Source organism: Anser brachyrhynchus (assembly GCF_964034855.1).
Source record: "Anser brachyrhynchus genome assembly, contig: SCAFFOLD_638, whole genome shotgun sequence".
Classification (NCBI taxonomy): Eukaryota; Metazoa; Chordata; class Aves; order Anseriformes; family Anatidae; genus Anser; species Anser brachyrhynchus.
The window spans coordinates 1-21,000 of NW_027664001.1; the positions used below are offsets into that span (position 1 = coordinate 1).

The 21,000-nt window shown below is 53.2% G+C and overlaps 1 protein-coding gene across 9 annotated transcripts; it reads left to right on the forward strand.

The window, feature by feature from the left end:
• The first annotated feature begins 6 nt into the window (after positions 1–6).
• Positions 7–19,453, forward strand: LOC308186526 (uncharacterized protein). 9 transcript variants are annotated; one of them, XM_080608634.1, is made up of 18 exons: positions 7–32; positions 233–377; positions 4,116–4,190; positions 4,497–4,562; positions 5,000–5,071; positions 5,371–5,442; positions 5,802–5,903; positions 6,912–7,019; positions 7,651–7,752; positions 8,113–8,220; positions 9,037–9,184; positions 10,203–12,235; positions 13,008–13,067; positions 14,638–14,736; positions 16,419–16,532; positions 17,739–17,930; positions 18,569–18,707; positions 19,219–19,453. In XM_080608634.1, the coding sequence occupies exons 1-12, from the start codon at positions 9–11 to the stop codon at positions 10,537–10,539; spliced, it is 1,359 nt and encodes a 452-aa protein (XP_080464760.1). In that variant the 5' UTR covers positions 7–8; the 3' UTR covers positions 10,540–12,235; positions 13,008–13,067; positions 14,638–14,736; positions 16,419–16,532; positions 17,739–17,930; positions 18,569–18,707; positions 19,219–19,453. The 9 variants fall into 9 exon arrangements, with proteins under 9 accessions (XP_080464760.1, XP_080464759.1, XP_080464761.1 ...); XM_080608633.1 differs by having other exon boundaries at positions 17,786–17,930; XM_080608635.1 differs by lacking the exon at positions 17,739–17,930.
• The last annotated feature ends 1,547 nt before the right edge of the window (positions 19,454–21,000 follow it).

The following is a 21,000-nucleotide window of genomic DNA, read 5'->3' on the forward strand; positions in this document are numbered from 1 at the left end:
AAGTGAACATGTGGATAGAAGGCTGCATCATCGTGAGTATCAGCACGACCCCGCGTTACGTCGTTAGTTTGTTTTCCCTCATTCACAATCCTATTTTTTCTTGTCAAGAGAAGCTAGCACAAGGGAAAAAAAAAATCGCTAACAATTAGTCTTCATTGTCCAGCCTGGGTCAGCAAAGCTGACGATGGTTTGTGTTGTTGCTGAACTAATTGCCACTGTTGCTGATTTCTAGGGCTTTGACGAGTACATGAATTTGGTGCTGGACGACGCAGAGGAGATTCACTCCAAGACAAAATCAAGGAAACAGCTGGGTGTGTCGTGTGTCTGTGCAACCCGAGCGACGCGCGGTCTGAAACCTGCCTGGGTGAGCCTTCTAGGTAGCAGCACTGAGAGGTACCAACCGTGATGGGCAAAACCCTGCTCAACCACAGGAAATACTTTCTGAAAACGCGAGATTATTCTCAGGTTCTGGGCTCTCTCTAATCCCCTCTTTCCCTTCTCTGTGCTGCAGGCCGGCTCATGTTAAAAGGGGACAACATCACTCTTCTACAGAGCGTTTCTAACTAGAATTTGCCATCCTTAGAACAAAGGTGGCTGCCGTGCTGCGGAGTGACTGAGTGCCAGGGGAACGCGGCCCGCTGGTAGATAGGAAGTTATTTGTAACTGGGGTTGCATGCTGAGGTCAAAAGTCCTTCCTTTGTGGACTTCCTTTTCTTTTTGCTGTGGATCTGATAAGTTTCGCTAACGGTATGTGCTTTCTCGAACATTACATCTGCATTATGCGGCCAGGGTGGACTCGTTCAGGGCACGGAAGCCCCACACGGTCCTTGAGCTAGCAGGGTGCTAAGGAGGGTGTTGGAGATTTTGCATACAATTGCAGCCCTTTGTTGCTGCAGTGACAGGTTCCTCAGATTCTTTCTAAACGGGGTTTAACTTGTTGAGAATCTTTTTGGGAGTGTTTATTGTGGATCAATCAGTAAAAGTATCTTAGTGGGCCCGTGAGGGATTTGGGGCTGTGGTGCAGTAACCCAGCGTTTACAAGTGTTACTGCTACGCATGCCTGTCCAATAACGTCTCCAGATCAGAGAGTGAGAGCGGGCAACTGGTTTGGATTAAATCTGTCACTTCTTGCTGCTTTGGACAGAGCCTGTAGATTAAACCCTTGTGCTGTTCAATAAGCTGGGGTATCAGATGTGTCGGTTGGGTTTTTATCACTTGATTTATTTTTTTTATCCGTCTGGAGATCTGTCTGTTCTATTTAAGTTTCCCCAAGAGAGCTGAGTTGCTTGGTGCATCGACCAAAGATCAGTTCCCTGGCTGACTTGGGACAACCAGTCCCCTCGTTTTTCTGAGCACAAAAAAAAAAAAAAATTGACTGTAACTGTAACTCAGAAACTAAGATTACCTGAATGGAGAGAAATGAATTTTGATGCACAGGCTGTGCTAGAAATCTGTTAATCAACATTCAGTTTTTCAAAACTTCAATTTGTGTATCACCATCATGAAAATTAGTAAATTCAAGGTGGGAGATCCTTTCCTGAAAGGGAAGGACAGAAATACGAGTCTTGCTGTGGGGCCTACCCAGCGCAGTTCTGCCATTCCGAGAAGTAATACGTCAGGAGTGTCACAGCAGACGTTCCCAGGAAGAAACCTTTGAGGGGCAGCATGACACACTTTATTGGCTAAAGCAGCTTCAGCTGTACAGCCTGCTGCCGGGATGGGGAATTCTAAGTTGTGTTCAAGTTGCTGAGTTCCTTTCAGCATGTAGTAAAGATGTAACGTGCCGATGTGGTTTGGGAACAGGAGGCATTACGTGTCACCAGCAGTGGGCACACAGGGAACAAAATAGTATCTTACGAGGTCCTCCACATCCGCCTTTCATTTTGTCCTTGGTTTGCCAGCTGGAGCTTTCAGGAGGCGAGGAAGGAGGCTGTCCCAGTGAGTAGTTCAGGTGTTGCAGGGTATTTGTGATGCAGTGCTTGTAAAATTTACCTGCCCGCATCTCCTGTTACAGGCAGCCCCCCCCGGGCCCTGTGAGACGGGGAGCTGCTGCCCGGGCTTAGGCCCAAGGTGCCCTGTCAGGCCCAGGGCCGCCCTTGCCCTTGCCCTCGCCCTGCCCTTCCCTCCCGCTCCTCAGCCCTTCCTCAGGCCTTTTGGGCCGTCCGTCCCACCGCCCTGCCCCGTCCCTGCCGTCTCCCGAGGGAAGCAAAGAGTCCCTGGGCGGCCTTCAGGGAGGAGGTTCTGCTGAGGAAATTAAAGCTTCCCCCTTAACGGGCGCCTTGCGAGTTATTGAGTTCCAACCTTCTGCCTTCCTTTCGTAGCAGTGCCTCTGAGGGGTGTGCTGTAAGGTAGCCGTCATCTGGCGCGCTGCTCCTCCGTTTCCCAAAGGAGCTGCCCTCAGGATCTGACTAACTCTGGATGCACCCGGTTGTCACCTTAATTTCTCCGTTAGTTTGCTGGAAACAACCTGCTTGGGTGACCGTTGTGTTTGTTTCTTAAACCTTGGATCGAGGAGGTCTCTGTTTCCTTATGCTGATGTTCACGAGGAAAGTGCAGAAGGGATGCTTACTGTTGCCCGGGTCGGTACTGTTGCCAGGATGGGAATGTTTAGCCTACCGGCCCTCTGGTGCTGTTAGGCTGCACTCGGAGTGTGAGCTCTGGGCCTTATTTGGAAAAGACTGCGTTATTTGAGTGTACAAACCCGAGATATTCTGTGGATAGGTGATTCTCGAACCACGTCAGAACCACTGCTGGAGTCGGACGCGCGTTTGACTGATCAGGCGGAGCAGGTGAACTGAATTTGTTGCTGGATGGCGAGGTGTTCTGGGGGAAGAGCTAGTCTAAGGAAAACTTCCTCTTACTGCCCCTTCCCATCTCAAATGGCCACTGCCTGGGGAAATTGCTTCTTTATGAGATTAACTACAACGTTACAGTGAGGATGAGGAATCATCATTACTCCCATAGTTATTTGCTGCCAGGCCGCAGCGTTGATTTCAGAGATGTTTTTTTTTAAAAAAAAAAGGAAAAAAGAAAGGAAGTATGTATTCTTTTACATACTCTCTTTTTCCCGAGAGTAAATGTTGTAGCTTCAGCAGTACCCTTCCTCTGGAAACGATTCCCAGTGCCTGCTCAGACACTGGGGAGGAAAATGACCGAGAGAGCAATGGAGGAGAGCCACCCGATATAAAGAAAGGAAAAAAGGGGTTATGGATGAAGGGAAAGCCACTACATAAAAAATTGGTGCTATCTAAAAATTGGTTAAGGGTTTGGGACCTGCAGGTGCTGCCTACACGTGCGTGTGTTGCAGTCGTGCCTGTTGCCACTGCGCAAAATGGAGAGAGCTTCTTTGTCGAATGCAGCATGAAAGCATGCGCCATTGCCTGGAAGAAAAGCACGGCCTTCCCTCGTGTGGGACTTCTTCCCTATTGATCTGTGGTTTACCTGAAGGTTTACCATAACCTGCATCATATGTTTCAAAACAAAAACAAAACCCAACACCAACATTAAAGGGTGGCAAGGCAGATGCTCATCTGGGGACTGCTGGGACTGACAGGCATTGCTCCGCACCGGTCCTGACAGCAGCACCAGCTGCAGCGGCGGTGGTGGAAGCATGGTGCGAGTGTGGGGAGCCACGGCCCCTGCCTGCGTCCTCTTCCTCCTGCTGGTGGCCCTGTGTGCCCGGGGTGCCCAGGCTGCGCCATGGCGACCACCGGGAGCAGGTGGGTGGGCAGGGCCGGGGCCAACACCAAACCCTGGGCGGCATGGTGCTGCGCGGCACGCGTATGGATGGAGGGGACGGGGACGGGATGGCAGCAGGGCCGGGCGGGCACCGCGGGCAGGGGGCAGGCAGGAGGCAGAAGCCCCGCAGGGTGGCACGGTGGGGCCGTGGCTGCTGCGGGGTTGTTTCCTGCCGGGGGGGCCGGGAGCGGCGCTGGGGCCGAGAAGCCCGGGTCTGAGCCCCTGTGGGGCTGAGGCCGCTGGCCCCTCTTGGGAAATTTCCACCTGCATCTTTGTCCCGTGACATTGCCTCAGCCCCCTCAGTCACTGCAGGGTGCTGGGGAAGAGGGAGAGCACAGCATGCCATGGCAACGTCTCTCATCTCTGCTTGATTTTAGATGATGACGATGTTGGCTCTCGATATCCAGCTTCTCAGCTGGATCATGGTTTGGAGCCTCAGGAGGATCCCCGAGGTACGTTGCGAGTGTGCTTCCTTGAAGGAAGATGGCTAATGGGCTGTAATAGTTTATTCAGGGTCTTCCAAGTGCGTTTGTGCCTTGAGGGGGCTTGCACAAATGAGCCCTGAATATTTCTTCACTTGGAGAGATGCCACCCCTGCCCCTCTCCACAGAGAGGGAAGAACCCAGGCTTTTCTTCCTGTTTGGGCCATGTCATTACCTGAGCCCCAGCCAGTGCCTCCCGGTCACTGAGGAAGAGGCAGGCCCCAAGAGGCAATGGAAGCTCCCCTTACCTGTGTCTGATCCCACTTGTGCCCACAGGCAGTACTGGTCAAGTGCCTCCATGGAATCCTGCTCCTGAGCCTGCCAGTATGGGTCCCACAGGTGGTAAGTTGTCCGTGTTCATTTCCTTGCTGTTTGTTAAGGGTTTGTTGAGCTAGCTCAGCAAGGGTTCAGCTGCTCACTGGCCAGGGGGCTTCTCCATGACAAACATGGATGATCATTTTTCCCGGGGTCTGCACGCTCCCCCTGCAGTGGGGTCTTCCTTTGTGTCCAGCAGAGATCTTCCCGTAAGAAACACCTGAGGGGCCACATCTTTGGCGGCGTGGTCCCTGCGGGGTGTTGCGCACAGCCTGGAGAGAGGATTTGGGAAGAGGCCAAGAGGGAGCCTCCAGCTCAGCAGGCCCCTTTGCGGCTTTGGAAATCCTGGCTCGTGTCTGGGTCCCACATCCTTGCCTGAGCCCCCTCCAGTCGCTGCAGGTCACTAAGGAAGAGGTAGATCACACCATGCACGGGGAATGTTTCTCTTCTGTGCTTGATTGCAGCAGTTCTCGTAGGCTCTGGCTACTCGACACCTCAGCCTGATGTGGACCACGAGCCTCAGGTTAATCTGCCAGGTAAGTCAGCGGAAGGCAGGAGCATCTAGGTGCTGCAGAGCCAGCAGGCACCTTGCGCTTGAGTTGAGACCTGGGGTGGGCACGGGGAGGGCCCTTCTCCGGGCAGCTCCACGCACGCATAGTTTGTACTAGCACGGTGCCACTGCAGGCACCCAGCAACTGTTTGCAAGATGCTCTGGAGTGGCAGGGAGAGACGAGTGCCGTGGAGCAGTCCCCTCTTTGAACCGCATTCTCTGTCACTCTGGTCAGAAGGAGTATGTTGGCGTAGTTCACAGGAGGGACTCCACTTGTGTTTACAGATGGGACCGAAGGCGAAGGTGATCCAGGCTCCCAGATGGGTTCCAGGACTGAAGCTCTGGGAGATGGCCTGGGTAAGTTGTGGCTTTTGACTTCCTTTGAGAGCTGCCAGCTCAAAGCCCAAACGTCAGCCAGGCATCTCTGCAGGTGGGAGGGTATAGACCGGCACGTGTGTGTGCCCTGTCAAGGCACGAGCCCTGGTATGCTCTCCTACTGAGCTATTGATGTAGATGGCGCTGGGACAGAAACTTCTCACGGGGCTTTGGTTGCAGAAGTGTCCCCAGGGAGGGCTTTGCCAGACCCTCGGCTGCTTCCTGCGCTGGAGCCCAGCTGGTATCCCAGGGGTGGGTAGTCATTTCACTGACTTCACAAACGAAGCCCTGGTCCTCCAAATTGCACTGGTGCCAAAGTTAACTTCCTACTTTCTGTTCAGGTCCTCTAACAGCGAAGGACAATGCTGAAATAAGAAAATCTTCCCCAACATCCCCTGACATCATAGAGGAGATCATAAAGGAGTTAGAGGAGGCAGCACCTGGTGGGTATATTTCACTCTGTCCGCCATAAGACTTGGGAAGGTGAGGTTCTAAATCCATGTGTAGACACACCATAACCTGCACAGCAGGAAGGGATGGATCAGAGCGGAGACACTCAATTTCACACCTGGCAGGCACTGGTGAGCCTCAGAGAAGGCCGAGAGCCTCTGCTGCCGCTTGTGGGTCACGCCGTGTCCCAGGGGCAGCTGCTAGCCCAGCACTACCATAAGTGGTCCGAGCTGTTCCGTGCAAACATTGGTATCCAGCCAGCAGCAAAGGGCTTCTGCTGAACTTGTGTTCAGCTCCTGCACAGCGCTGCTTGCAGCTGGGCGAGTTCAAGGCAGGAGGCACAGCCCAAGCAGTCCTTGCTGTCTCATTTGCCGGGAGACACATGTCACTGCAGGGGAAAAGCACCCTTGGCGCTTACCTCAGTTTCAGCTGATTTAGCTGTCCAATTCTAGTTGGGTTTCAAATGACTTGGCTGTGCTTCTCCTCTTGTTTGGGGACTGTGGGCTCTTCCCTGATGCCCACAACTGTGCCCACAACATGGTTCAAGAGCTTGCGGCTCAGCCTGATGTGTGTGACTCTTGCCCTTCCCATGGGATGGAGTCAGCATGATGGGATGGACATGCTTCTCAGAAGGGCTGTTCCTGCCTCTGAACTGGATGCAGCTTTTTTCTGTCCTCTTTGAAGGCACGAATTGAGCAACATCTTGCAGTGTGCCAAAAATGCACTATGTGCGATGTGAACAAGAAGATCTCCTGCAATCTCCTGGTCTCGCAGCAGGCCAGATTTTGCTGTCTGTGCTGGTAGACTGCCAGGGGTCGAACACTTAGATTTTTCTTTGTGAATGACATGTTGTTTGGAGTAGTGAGTACCTCCCCCAGAAGCCCAGGCCGTAGCTTCTAAACTTTAGGGATGTCTTTTGAGAAGCACTACCTTTCAAAGATACTGTCCTCGAAAGGAGGAGCGGTTCCTTAGGGTCACACTGTCCTGCTTTCTTTCTAAAGGGCTGGTTAGAGAGACTGTGCCGAAGGAGGTGCTTTGGCGAGGAAGCGGTCGCACGCTGCCACTCCCTGGCAAAATTACAGGGGCAACACAGGCAACTGCCCCACCAGGTAAAGGCTGTTTCTTGGTCATCCGCTGTCACCAACCAGAACCAGCATGCGTGTGCAGGTTCTTGCCCTGGTACCCGCTCTTGCAGCTCATGTCAGCAGCCAAACCCAAGAGTGTCAGTAGGCAGCAAGTGTTGCAGAGGAAGGCAGGAGTGGCTCCCTGAGGATGGCTGTCTTCCCCGGGCTGTGACAGCATGTGAGAGCAGTGCAGCGGAGGGACGCTCACAAAGCTCTGTGGCTGTGGCTAGAGAGGGGTCACCTCCCAGCGCACCCAGTTCCCAGGGATTTTGGAACCTTGCTCTTGGGGGAACGAGGCCGTCAGAAGCCCATTGAGCAGATGATGGGAAACGGGACCCCTCCTGTGAGCTGAGGCCCAGAGTGATGCCCTGACCCAGTGCAAACAGGGCACTGCCATAGAGCTACTGATGTAGGTGTCGATGTGACAGAAACTTCTCACGGGGCTTTGGTTGCAGAAGTGTCCCCAGGGAGGGCTTTGCCAGACCCTCGGCTGCTTCCTGCGCTGGAGCCCAGCTGGTATCCCAGGGGTGGGAAGTCATTTCACTGACTTCACAAACGAAGCCCTGCTTCTCCAAATTGCACTGGTGCCAAAGTTAACTTCCTACTTTCTCTTCAGGTCCTCTAAGAGTAAAGGATAAAGCTGAAAGAGTAAAACCTTCCCTGAGGTCCTCTCACATCACAGGGAAAATCAGAAAGTACTTCGAGAAGGCAGCACCTGGTGGGTATATTTCACTCTGTCCGCCATAAGACTTGGGAAGCTGAGGTTCTAAATCCATGTGTGGACACACCGTAACCTGCACAGCAGGAAGGGATGGATCAGAGCGGAGACACTCAATTTCACACCTGGCAGGCACTGGTGAGCCTCAGAGAAGGCCGAGAGCCTCTGCTGCCGCTTGTGGGTCACGCCGTGTCCCAGGGGCAGCTGCTAGCCCAGCACTACCATAAGTGGTCCGAGCTGTTCCGTGCAAACATTGGTATCCAGCCAGCAGCAACTGGTGTGTGCTTGCAACTGTGCCCAGAATATGGTTCAAGGAGGAGCAGTTCCTTATAGTCACACTGTCCTGCTTTCTTTCTAAAGAGCTGGTTAGAGAGACTGTGCCGAAGGAGGTGCTTTGGCGAGGAAGCGGTCGCACGCTGCCGCTCCCTGGCAAAAGAACAGAGCCAGTGAAGTCAACTGCCCCACCAGGTAAAGGCTGTTTCTTGGTCATCCGCTGTCACCAACCAGAACCAGCATGCGTGTGCAGGTTCTTGCCCTGGTACCCGCTCTTGCACCTCATGTCAGCAGCCAAACCCAAGAGTGTCAGTAGGCAGCAAGTGTTGCAGAGGAAGGCAGGAGTGGCTCCCTGAGGATGGCTGTCTTCCCCGGGCTGTGACAGCATGTGAGAGCAGTGCAGCGGAGAGACGCTCACAAAGCTCTGTGGCTGTGGTTAGAGAGGGGTCACCTCCCAGCGCACCCAGTTCCCAGGGATTTTGGAACTTTGCTCTTGGGGGAACGAGGCCGTCAGAAGCCCACTGAGCAGACGATGGGAAACGGGACCCCTCCTGTGAGCTGAGGCCCAGAGTGATGCCCTGACTCAGTGCAGATGGGGCACTGCCTCACTGGCACTCCTGGGCTCCCGAATTTTGTTCAGTTTTGTCCCTAAGGCTCCGAGTGTGCCTCGAGCAGCGAAGGTGGGCAAGCACCTAAGACCTTTTAGAACTCCAAAGAGCTGGGGGAGCAAACCTGAGACACTGGGCCCTCAGCATTATGGCAGGGAAAACAAAGGATGGAGGGAAAACAAAGCTGAGAGGCAAAAGGGAGGCTCCAGAGTGCCTTGAGTTGCAGTGCCTTTGGCAGATTCCCCAGCTTCTGCTGAACCTCAGGAAGCATTGCGGCCTGAGGATTTTCACTTGCTCAAAGATGCTAACCAAATGAAACAGAACACTTCCTGGCAATGTCAGACCTCCGGTGAGATTACCAGTAGTGCGCAGGACACAGCAATGTCCACAATTGTTCTTGCAGGCGTGGATGGGGAGAACAATGCAAACACTGCGAAGCCCCAAAATTTCCGAAGTTACTGCATAGAAGGCGCTGTGGCATTCTTGGTTCCCCTCCTGCTTGTGACAGTTGCGTGCTGCGTGCTTATCCGGCGTTGGAGGCAGAAAAACCAGTGAGTTGTTGTTCCCCCGCTCCCTCTCCTCCTCTCCCCCTCCCAAATTCGTTACCGTATCTTTGTTAACATTATTATGTGGCTGCTGCCAGCCAGGAAGCAGTTGTCGTTAGCGTATTGTGAAGTGAGCAGTTAGTTTTTGACCAGACTCTTCTGAAATTTCTGCTGTCCAGTGCTTTAGGTGGCCTCTAATTCCTGGGCATTCTGTTCTGGAGCCCATTTTTCTGTTGCTGGTCTTAGCGAAGCTTGGCCCTTCCGCAGCAAGAGCAGAGCCAGGGACAGCCGTAGGCAAAGCGAGGTCAGGAAGAGAAATGCAGGAGCTGAGAGAGGGTGCCATCAGAGAGAGAAGCGCAGCAGTGCCAGTTCCCCCCCAGCACAAGGCACCCTGTTCTGGGATGCCCTGAATTGCAGGTGTCCGCCTCAGCCAAGGTGTGCCAGCTACTGGGAGCATGGGGATGAGCCCTGCCAGCTGCGGGCATTGCCTTGGAGAGGGGCAGTCGGTGTGTCACAGCCGCACCTGAGCGCTGCCAGCGTGCGTGTCCTCAGCACACACAGAGCTTGTGTGTTTAATTACACATCCCAAAGAGCGGATGGGCAGCACCTCCCCGAACAGGGAGCCGAGGCCGTCACCTTGTTGGGCCAGGGCCAGGGCCGGGCAGGGAGCTGAGTACTGGTCCTTGCAAGGCGCTCTGAAAAAGGGCAGCCGGTGGCTGTTGGGACCCGGTCGTGCTGAGCCCGGCTGTGGACCCCTGTCTCTGCGGGGGCCAGGTCTTCTTGCTGGGACAGCACGTGCAGAGCAGGCAGGTCAGGATGGCTGGCGAGGCGCTGGGGAGGAGACAAGCTGGGGCAGGATGTGGAGGGGAGCAGAGTCCCAGCCGAGGGCACAGGGCACCCTGTTTTCTGCACAGAGCACTGTGTGCCCACAGCTCACGCACAGCCGGGTGCCTGCACCCTGCTGCCTCGCACCCGCCTGGCACCGCAGCCGCAGCACGGCCTCAGCAAGTTCCTGTCTCCGCAGGCGCCTCGCCGCAGCCCAGGCAGCCCAGACTGACACCCGCAGCCGCTCCGTGAGCCCGTACAGGCGGCCTGACCACCGTGGTACGCCTGAGAGCCAGGCCCGACGCCAGCGGCCACCATCAGTGCCTGGAAGAGCGGCCCGCCTGCCACCAGCCCGGCCTCCACGGCCCCCACGCCCGGCAGCGGATCAGTGGAAGGTGCACGACCGGCCCAGCAGCCCCCAGTCCTCGTGGGCACAGACACCGCCCCCACGGCCCCCCCACCCTCCTCCAAGGGCTGGGGCAGGCCCCCCCGGGATGCAGCCTGGGGCAATTACTGACCCCCGGGCTGCAGCTTAAATAAATATTGTGTAATACAGCACAGCAGTCCGGGTCTTATGTATAGCAATACCCAGGAACTGCCTGGCTACCTTCCCTTCCCTTCGCTGATCTTGTTTTGCAAAACTTCTGGGCTAGCTCCAAATACAGAACTGCTTGTCAATACCAGCTGAACACCCCTCCACGTTAAGACCCTCCCAATTTTGGCCCTACTTTGGAGGTAGCTGCATGCCTGCTAGCTACCATTGCCTCCTCCAGGGAAGCTTCTGCAAATGTTTGGCATTCTGCCTGAGAAACATTTAGCTCTGGGTATCAGCTGCAAAGCCCTTCAGGGTACGGACACCACAAGTTTGGCCAAGTTTAGAGGGAAGTGTATGCCTGGTAGCTACCCTTGCCTTCGCACCTCGGCATGCTTCTAGAAAAAAGATTTGCCTTCCTCCAAGAGAGATTTTTTTCTTTGTGGATCCTAAACTCGGATCCCTCAAGGAAGTGTAACAGAGAATTTTGGCTAATATGGAGGTTGCTACATGCGCGGTAGCTACCTTTGCCTCCACCACATTGTACTTATGAAAAATTCCGTGTTACCTGCACAGCGCTCACCCGAGAACCCCCTGCTCAAACTGGCAGTGCCGCAGCCACACACAAGCGCGGGCCCTTCCTGATCCTGGGCCGAGGCCAGGCTCCCCACAGCCAGCCCTCCTCAGGTCCTGACCCTGCACAGATGGCCGATTTTGGCCAGGGCGCCCAATGCCAACGCTCCTACGGCTCAGCTCTCCTCAAGGAGTACAAGAAAAAATTCCTAACTCTTTGGAGTCAGGGCTGGGATTGCCACATGCTGGCACAAGCAACTGGAACCAGAGGGGAGACCCGAGGTGCTGCCACCACCAGAGGTAAGAGATCCTCATTTGCAAAATCTCACTTGAGAGTGGCCATCTCCTCCCATGTGGCTCCTTTGAGGAGCAGAAAGCTCGGGTCGAGCTCCGGAGTCCCCTCTGGGGGTGAGGATGAGTTGTCTCCCCGTGGATGGGCCCAGGGTTGGAGGGCACAGGGCTGAAGCTCTGTCTTCTCGGGGACAGCCAAGCCTCACCTTCTGTCCTTTGCCATGTACAGGCCTCAGCTTCTTCCTCCCTCAGATTTGTCTGGGGCCAGAAGCCGAAGGAGAGAAGGCTCTCAGTTAACGGTCAACCGGTGCACGGTTAACGGTTGGACCTGATCATCTTGTTAGCATTCACGAAGACACATAAGCCTGGTTTAAGATCTTCAGCAGTAATTCAGTTCTCTGTGAACTGCTCCCGCGGTTACTCATCATGTCCTAGGTGTAGGATTCAATTAAAGGAGGCTGACATGTCAAGTAGCCCTTAAAGGCTGATCTGTATTCTCTGCTGAGCTTATCTTGCCTCAAATCAGCATCATCCTGGAAGGAGAGGGTATTTGTAGCTGGGTCAGAAACACCTTACATTCCTTTATAGTTGGGTTTCAGGAGAACAGCTCCCCTTCCCAGCACATTATTGCCCTAAATCTCTTTGTCCTGCTTTCACACAGTCCCACTGTGTTACAGTCTGCAAGGACCTGGATTATAAATTATCATCTCAGTGGAGCACTGATGACTGCTAACAGATGTTTTTTCTCTAAACCCTCACAGGTTTGCACAGCAGCAAGGCATCTGGGCTGGTGAAACTCATCACAAGGCACCTGGGCTGGTGAAACTTGTCACCAGGTTCATCAGTTGTCTGTGGCAACCTGAAGCTAGTCTCCAGAAGAGCCACTGGTTTTCCTCATCCTTTACTTGGTGTTCAGGGCATCTCAGGTTGTCCCCTGCCCTGGCTGGGGTTTTTGCTGTCCTTAAGGGACCCTGATCCCCAAGGGCTCCAACCTGCCAGCAGGGAAAGGAACACACCAGCCATAGGGCCACAGCTGGGGATTAAAAATTAACCTAATACAAACCAGAGGTTTTGAATCTCCAAGGCAGTTTTCCATGTTCTGAGACGTGCATTTCTTGCATTTCTTGCAATTACTGTCACTGTGTGCCTTCCTTTGCTCTCTGCTCTGTTTGTTTGTTTGTTTTGTGGTTTTGTTTTTTTTTGAGACTTTTATTCCCTGAGCTGTCCCCCATGGATGATGTGCCTTTAGTGACAACAAATACATAGAAAAAAAGTAAGGTTGCTGCTCTATTTTTCATGTCATGGCTGCTGGCCCAGGCCATATTCTATCTATCAGAGTGCAGTCACAAAGTGTGTACCCCAAAATGCTCAACTATCTGTCACCCATGAGGAGGTTTTGACCCTACAAGGCAGTTTTGGTGAGTGCTTGGCCATTTCAGGAATGTATTTACTGTAGCAATAACCGCTTCTCTCCATCCACCTGTCCTGCCTTGCCATTGTGCAGAAAGGCCTAGAGTAAAGTGACTTCCCTATACAAAAATAATTCTAGAAATGCCTCATTTTGTCATTTTGTACCAGGATGCAAATAATCTCTTCTTGCTTTCCCAGGTCCTAGCGATGTGTTTGCTTGCAGAAGGTCAGCAGCTGTACCTGCACTGGAGTCACAAGGTGGAGAGAGGGTTTTCTGGTAACCCTAACCATGCTTTAAACCATCAGCCTGTGGTGTTTCCCTGCGTGCAAAACAGCTTAGATCATAGGAGAGAGGGAGGAGGTTAATCTTAGGAGGCTTTAAATATCCATACTAATGATATCTCCAAGTGAGCTAATCACCCCAAGCTCCTGTGCAGTCAGATGAGGGAAATGAACCCTCTGAGGATGCAAATCATCCAGCTGGTCATAGACACTTAAATTGAGATGAGATGAATCACACCTAAAGTACCTTTTTTCCCCACTGGCTCTAAAAGGAGCCCGTGGTGACTCACTGAGGTGAGGATGTCTGCATTTAACATGTCTACATGTGGTTGCATGTAGACAAAGGCAAAGTTTCCATGAGGAGCACAGCGTAAGTCCCTGTAGCAGGACCCAACAGCTTTAAAAACAGTGGGCCGCTTCCTCTGCAGAACAGGAAACCTGGCTTTTCCAAGGCATTCTGGTGCCCCGTGTCTTTTCGTCTTGGGGTGGTTTTGGAAAAGCCACGTGGAGTTTGGAAGGCATAGAAACAACTCCTCAGAGAGCTGTTGCTGCCAAAATGATGCTTTAGAAACCACCTTTCTTAAGAACTTCTTGAAAGCCAGGTGAGGCTTTTAAAAAAAGAGCCATGAAGCTTAGGGGGAAAGCGTAATAAGATTGCAAATCTTGCAGTGGAGTGGAATAGTTGAATGTCAAAATACTCGATCCTCTGTTTCTTCATTTACACAGTGGAAACGATCAATTTTACTATCAAAAATGGGCTTCCAGAAGATCCAGAAAGCTGTAGAGCAATTTGTGGAAAACACCAACGCTGCATCCCTATGTGGAAGAGATTAGGGACTGATTATTAGGATGCTGATCTGTAGGATCTCCCTGAAGACTGGTTAGGGCCTTGGTCCAATTTCTACTCGTGTTTAGTTCTCAGCAGGCAAATAAGGTTCCAAGAAGAGCCTGCCATCATAACTGCTTGGTACCAACCTGGGCAAGAAGCCACAGCACAGAATGAGCTACCCCTTCACTTTTTTTTAGTTAAAGATTAAATTCTTATTTCTGAACTACAGAAATGTTTGCAGTTGCTGAAGCCTCTTCCAAAGCAACTCAGCATAAGGAAGCTGTGCTGATGTCTCTTTTGGGTTTAACTTGGTGTTTCTGAGTTCAGCCAACTACAGAATTTAACGATAGTTGTTCATCTAGGCTCCATCTGCATCAACAGACAGAGAGAGGCATCCCTTATCATAAAGCAAGTGGAAATGGATCACCTCTGTAAATTCCTCTCTTTCTCCCGTGACTAGAGAGGGAGCCTTGAGGGCTGACTCAGGTTAGGTACTTAACTTGTAAAATCAGTTTTGCCATGCAGAAAATCCAATTTATAGCACTGTGGGTCTGGTTTTAGTCCCATTAGATCTCTTTGTCTATGAAGTGGCACAGCCAAGCTTGTGCATCCCGAATGTATTGAGTCCAAGCTGATTAAAGAAGCCTGTTAGGCAACTAGATTGCACACCCTATGCAGAAATGCCAAAGCTTATTAATGTCCTTTGTATCTCCCCAGATTGGGACTTTTCTTGTCCTGGGCTTCTCTATCACAGCCCTCTTCATATTACCTGTACTCTGGGGAGATCAGTGGAAAACAGTCCGCCTCTCGTTCCAGGTAAGAGGCTTGTTTGAAAGGAGGTTCTTTGAAAAAAACAACTGGTTTCTTGAAGTATTGTGTGGCAATCAGTGGAAAATATTCCATACGTGAAATGGTTTTCACATGGGTTTTCCTGGCAGTCTGTGCAGTTTTGTATAAACTTTTATTAAGACTTAACATTTCCCGTAGGGAGGAAGGAAGCCAAGACCTGAGGTTTGGTATCAAGCTATCTGTTTGATGTAACATGTCTCCTTTGGGGAAGTTGTATCTTTTTTTTCCCTTTTTTTTTTGGCAAACTTGTTGTAAGTGCACTGTTGATTAGCAGGTGCTGAGGGCAAGTAAATCAGATCCCTTTGGCTGGTGGGGTTACTGGAGTGAGAATTCAATCCCTACTCAGCTCATGCCAGCTCAGCAGCTTTTAGCATTAGTCCAATTTCAGTCTCCTACAACCCAGAAGAGCTTCATCCCCTGAGGATGGGAATCAGGGCTAATGCACTGGCAAAGGTTAAGAGAAAGTGTCAGCTTCTCCTCCCTTTTGCAGACTCTAGGGGAGGAGGATGGGGAGAAGGAGACACAAAATCTTTTGGGTTTCCCACAGGTGTGGTTTATTTGGGGTGTTCATGCCCTTTGTGATGCTTCAGCTGGCCTCCTGCTGCTGTTCCCAAAGGACACCAGTCTTTAACAAATCCTGTGTCCTCTCCACTAGCCCTGCATAACTATCTCAAATATCCTGGACGTCTCAGGTGGCACCTTTGTTTATGCAACTGCATCCTGCTTCTGGTCAAAAGCAGTTGGGATCAGGTGTCCAGGGCAGACAGTCTCACACACAATGACATCTCTCAATGACTTCTGCTTTTCTTCAACCCTTACATCTTAAGAGAGTTGGCCAAGCGATAGGAAAGGCTGAGGAAATTCGAGTTTGTTGACATTAGATTGATGATTTAGTTGCAGTGGAGTATGACTGTTACATGGATAAGATTGGATTGGAGTAGATTGGATTAAACTGGTGCTCTCTGGAAGGTGTTCACAGGTTATGATGTAGTAGTAAATGTGATTGTTTGCCAAGCCATCCTGGACAAGGACAGACTCGTCCCTTTTGGCTGTTTGAGAGGAAAGGAGAGCTTTATACTGAAGTGAGGAGCACTCCTCAGAGCAGGGAACCAGCCTGGCACATCTCTCTCCCCCTGACTCAAGATGAGTTTTGTGGATCCAGCCTGGGTGTGGGAGATAATGAACTGCTGGTGTCCACAGCAGGAGCCCATCTATGAGGGAGGCTGCAGCTGTGTTGGGCTTGTTTCTGTCTGTATCCACACTTCATCCTTTGAATAAAATCCCTTTTTCTCCTTTCTGATTCAAAATAAAGTAATAAGAATCATTTAAGGAATAAGAAGTCTTTGATGTACCAGTCCATACTAGAGTAAAGGTATCACTTCTTTCTTGCAAAAAAAATGTAGAGTTGGCTGTCCAGCAGTGATGTAAAGATCCAATATGAAAACAGTAATTCCCCTTGTCCTTTTTGGCATCAGCCAGAGTAGAAATGGACTGGCTGCAGGAATGCTAAATTGCTGAGTAACCGATGATGAATAAGTGGCTTTCCCCTTTATTTCAATGGGGGATTAAAATGATTGACGTTGGTGCTGGCAGGTTTCTAGGGGACTCTTGTAGTAATGCTCTACTTCTTGCATTTCCCTTCCCTGCAGGTTGCAACCAAACAGATGAATTTGCAGCAGCAGCCCAAGAAAGAAGTGATTATCAATGAAATCCTGGTAATGAGGGAAAACAAAAAACCCCAACATCGTCAACTACTTGGACAGGTACGTCGTGATTTGAAGGGTTCACCGAGGGGCTCTGGAAAACACTTCCTTGCCACTGTCTTAAAGTGATCCATCTCAGCTCAATGTAGATCTAGGACGATCTTGCATTGCTTAATGGATGTTGGCAAGGTTGGGGTGTGGGTCGCTTGGTGGTCTCCATCTATATCCTAGGAGAAACAAGTGTCTGAATTGGTATTAATGGAGTATTTAGGCTCTCTTTAGAGATGCTGACAGCAATGGCATTAGCAGCATGCCTGTCAGGACTCCATTTTCCAAGGCGCTCTGCCAAATTTCACCCGACAAGCCATTTCCTTCCGGATGCTACAGGAGAAATGGGAATCCCTTGAACTGTGTTATTTGTTTCCTCTTCCTCTTCTTTCCTCCTCCCTGAGCAATACTAACGTTCTGCTTGCAGAGGAGTAACCCTTCAATGTTCAGATGGTAATCGTGTCCTGTGGCTGTCCACTGAGGTTTTCTGTGTTGTAGCATAGCAGTGGTAAGGCTGAAGGATGTGTGACACATAACTAAGCGAGGCTGCTTTCTTGTGGGTGTGTGTAAGGAGGAAAGGAGAGGTGGCGCAGAATGGAATAGTCCTTTGGGAGATAGAGAGAACGGGCTTATTCCTTGCTTGGAGCTGGGTTTTGTGGACCTGGACACAGGCTTAGATGCGTTACATCCATGTGGGATGACTCCTTGAATCCCTGCATGTCCTTTCTGCAGCCACGAATGCTGTATTCGCTGTATAGCTCAAGGCAGTAAAAAGTAAGTCTGCAAACAAATGTGACTGCGAGTTCTGCCCTGCAGGACACTGAGGCTCTGCATAAGGGTGATGGCAGCAGTGCTGCAGTTGTCAGCTCTTTGGAGGTTGTCTGCTTCAGAAGGAACAAGTGGTGAATGTGCTTCTGTAGGGGTAGGGAGCTGCCTTTGAAAGCAGAAGAAATGCTTGCACCTCCCCTGTTTGACTTCCAGAAAAGAGTTGCAGACTGTCAGCATGGAGATCTGGGATGTGCTGGAAGCTAAGCAGGGCAAAAGTGTTGCACGGTGAATTGAATTCAGCATCAGTTTAGCACTGATGCATCGTGTCAAGCCCTGGATCATTCACCTTATGCTCAAGCTAGTTGCAGTGGAGCTGCAGCAGGGTTTCCAGCCTGCTGCCCTCGTCAGAAACAAGCAGTCTTGATTAACTACAGGTTTGGCTTTTTGTAGGGAAAACTGTGCCTAGATGGGTGAGCTTCAGACTTTAATCTTGGCAGCTCATCTTCTGAAGATGGAACGGAGGGATGTGACCCAGAATCTCTTCTGGGAATCGGAGAGAGAGAATTTTGGACACTACTGGGGTCCCAAACAGCGGGATTTAGGGGATTTGCCCCAGAATTTGGGGTCGGGGGGGGCGCAGGGGTAAGAAATGTATTTTTTTTTAGGGGATTTTCCTCTAATTTTAAGGGGGGGGGGGCAAAACTGCGGGTTTTGGGGGATTTCTCCCCAAAATAAGGGTTTGTTTTTTTGGGGGGGGGGGGTAACTGGGGTCACAAATGGGTTTGGGGGAGTTTTCCCCAAATTTGGGGTTTTTGGGGGAGATTTCCCCAAATTGGGGGGGTTTCGGTGGGGGGGGGGTCTCAAATGTGGGTAACAAAGTGCAGGTTTTTTGGCAATTTCCCCCAAAAACAGTTGTTTTTTTTTTTACAGGGGGGTGTCCCCGTGCTCCCCCCCCACTTTGCGTACACAAGCAGCAGCTTTTTGGGGGCATTTCCCCCAAATTTGGGGCTTTTGGGGGGGTCCCTGATTGGGGGGGGGGGAGGTTTTTGGGGGGAATTCCCTGAAATTTTAGTGTTTTTTTGGGGGGGGGGGGATGTCCCTAAGGCGGTCACAAGCAGCAGCTTTTGGGGCCGGGGTCGCCCGGGGGGGGGGGGGGGGCAGGATATGGGGCGGTCCCCATGGGACTCCCCCCATTTTGGGGTCTGAGGGGGGGTCCCCCGGATTCCCCCCCCCCATTTTGGGGTCCCCTCACCCTCTCTCCCCCCATTCCCCCCCCCCAGCCCGCTGCCCCCTGGGAGCCGCTGCCCCCCCCCCGTCTCGGCCAGCCGGGGGGGGGACGGCCCCCGCCAGCGCCCACCCCAAGCCCAAGGGCACCGAGGCGCGCCGCCGACCCCCCCCCAGGACCCCCCCCCGCTGGAGGTGAGACCCCAAAACTGGGTATGTGACCCCCCCCCCAGGTTTGTGTCCCCCCCCCAGTTGTCCTTTTTTGGACCCCCAAATCCCCCCCCCTTGTGTGTCCCCCCCTAAAATTGCCACCCCTTTTTTGCCCCCCCCAATGTCTCTGCCCCCCCTTTTTGGGGTGCGCCCCCCAAATCCTTTTCTCCCTTTTGCCCCCCCCCCTTTGGGGCCTCCGAAGTCCTCCCTGCCTTTGCCCCCCGCCTTTTGGGCCCCCCCCTTGTGCCCCCCCCACCTTGTAGCTTTGTGCCCCTCCCCCCCCTTTTGGGTGCCCCCCCCCTTTGGGTGCCGCCCCCCCCCCGAAAAAATTCCCCCCTTCAAACCCCTTGGGTGCCCCCCCCCCCAAAAAACTCCCCCCCCCCCTTTGGTTGCCCCCCCCAAATTCCCCCCCCCCTTTGGAGGGACCCCCCCCCAATCCCCCCTTTGCCCCCCCCCTTTGTGGCCCCCCCCCACTCACCCCCCCCTCTCCCCACAGGTCTCTGCCGCTGACCCCCCCGCCGTTGACTGAGCCCCCCCCCCGCCCGCCACCACCACGGCGGGGGGGCACAAGGAGGGGGCCTGCCCGGAGCGCCCCCCCCCCCCCCCCCCCCACCAAACTGAGGTGTGGGGGGGTCCCTAAAATCTGCCCCCAATGATTTAGCGTGGGGGGGGGTCCTCAAAATCCCCCCCCCCCAAATCATTTGGGGTGGGAGGGGCCCTACAATGCCCCCCCCCCAAGGCCCTAAAGGTAAGGGGGGGACCCCAAAATGCCCCCCCCAAATCATTCACGGTGGGGGTGGGGACTCCAAAATGCCCCCCCCCCAAGTCATTTAGGGTCAGGGGGGCCCTAAAATGCCCCCCCCAAGGTGCTTAAAGTAAGGGGGGGACCCTAAAATGCCCCCCCCCATGATTTAGGGTGCGGGGGGGGGGCTCAAAATGCCCCCCCCAGGGTGTTTTAGGTAAGGGGGGGGGGCCCAAAATGCCCCCCCCCAAATCGTTTGGGTGTGGGGGGGGTCCCAAACAGCGGGATTAGGGAATTTCCCCTCAAGATTTGGGGTCTGGGGGGGTGCAGGGGTAAGAAATGTATTTTTTTTTTAGGGGATTTTTCCTCTAAATTTTAAGGGGGGGGGGGGGGGGGGCAAAAACTGCGGGTTTTGGGGGGATTTCTCCCCCAAAATAAGGGTTGGTTTTTTGGGGGGGGGGGGGTGGGTAACTGGGGTCACAAATGGGTTTGGGGGAGTTTTCCCCCAAATTTGGGGTTTTGCGGGGTCCCAGCAGCAGCTTCGGGGGGATTTCACCCCAAAATGGGGGGGAGGGGGGGGGGGTGTCACAATAGCAGCTTTGGGGGATTCCCCCCCAAAATTTGGGGGTCGGGGGGGGGGGGGGAGTCCTACAGGCACACCACAAGTTTTGGGGGAAGTTCCCCAAATTTGGGGGTTTTGCTGGGGGGGGTGTCCCCAAAACGGGGCCACAAGCAGCGGTTTTGGGGGAATTTCCCCCAATTTTGGGACTTTTGGGGGGATTTCCCCAAATTTGGGGGCTTTCGGTGTGTGGGGGGGTCTCAAACGTGGGTAACAAAGTGCAGGTTTTGGGCGATTTCCCCCCAAAACTTTTTGGTTTTTTCTTTTTGGGGGGTGTCCCCGTGTCCCCCCCCCCCCCTTTGCATCACAAGCAGCAGCTTTTTGGGGCCGTTTCCGCGGATTTTGGGGCTTTTTTTTTTTTTTGGGGGGGGTATTTCCCTAAATTCTTTTTTGGGGGGGCTTATTTGAGGACTCCCCCCCCCTTATTGGGGGGGGGCGCTCATTTGGTGCCCCCCTTCTGGTTCTTTTTGGGGGGGGGGGAGGGCTTCACATATGGCCCCCTATTTTTGGGGTCCCCCAATTCCCCCCCGTGGGGGCCTTGGGTTGTAGGGGGAGACCCCATGGGATTGCCCCCCCCCCCCCCCTTTTGGGGTGCCCAGGGGTTTGGGGTGACCCCATAGGGCTGGGTCCGGTCCCTTTTGGGGTTCCCGGGGGGTCCCTAAGGGGGGGGGGGCCTTTAGGGTTGCCCCCAGCCCCTTTTTGGGGTCCCCCGGGGGGGGGATCCCCCAGGATTTGGGGCGGTCCCATGGGACTCCCCCCATTTTGGGGGGTGGCACGCCCCGAAACGGGGCGTGCCCCCCCCACACTGGGTGTGTGACCCCCCCCCAATTGTCCTCTTGGGACCCCAAATCCCCCCCCTTGTGTGTCCCCTCCCCCCCTCAAATTCTCCCCCTTCCTCCCTTCGGGTGCCGCCCCCC

Coding starts and splice junctions, on each gene's coding strand:
- LOC308186526 (XM_080608634.1), top strand. CDS start 9: ATGTGGATAGAAGGCTGCATCATC. Junction 5,904..6,911: donor GTTAGAGGAGGCAGCACCTG/GTGGGTATATTT, acceptor TTCTTTCTAAAG/GGCTGGTTAGAGAGACTGTG. Junction 7,020..7,650: donor ACAGGCAACTGCCCCACCAG/GTAAAGGCTGTT, acceptor CTTTCTCTTCAG/GTCCTCTAAGAGTAAAGGAT.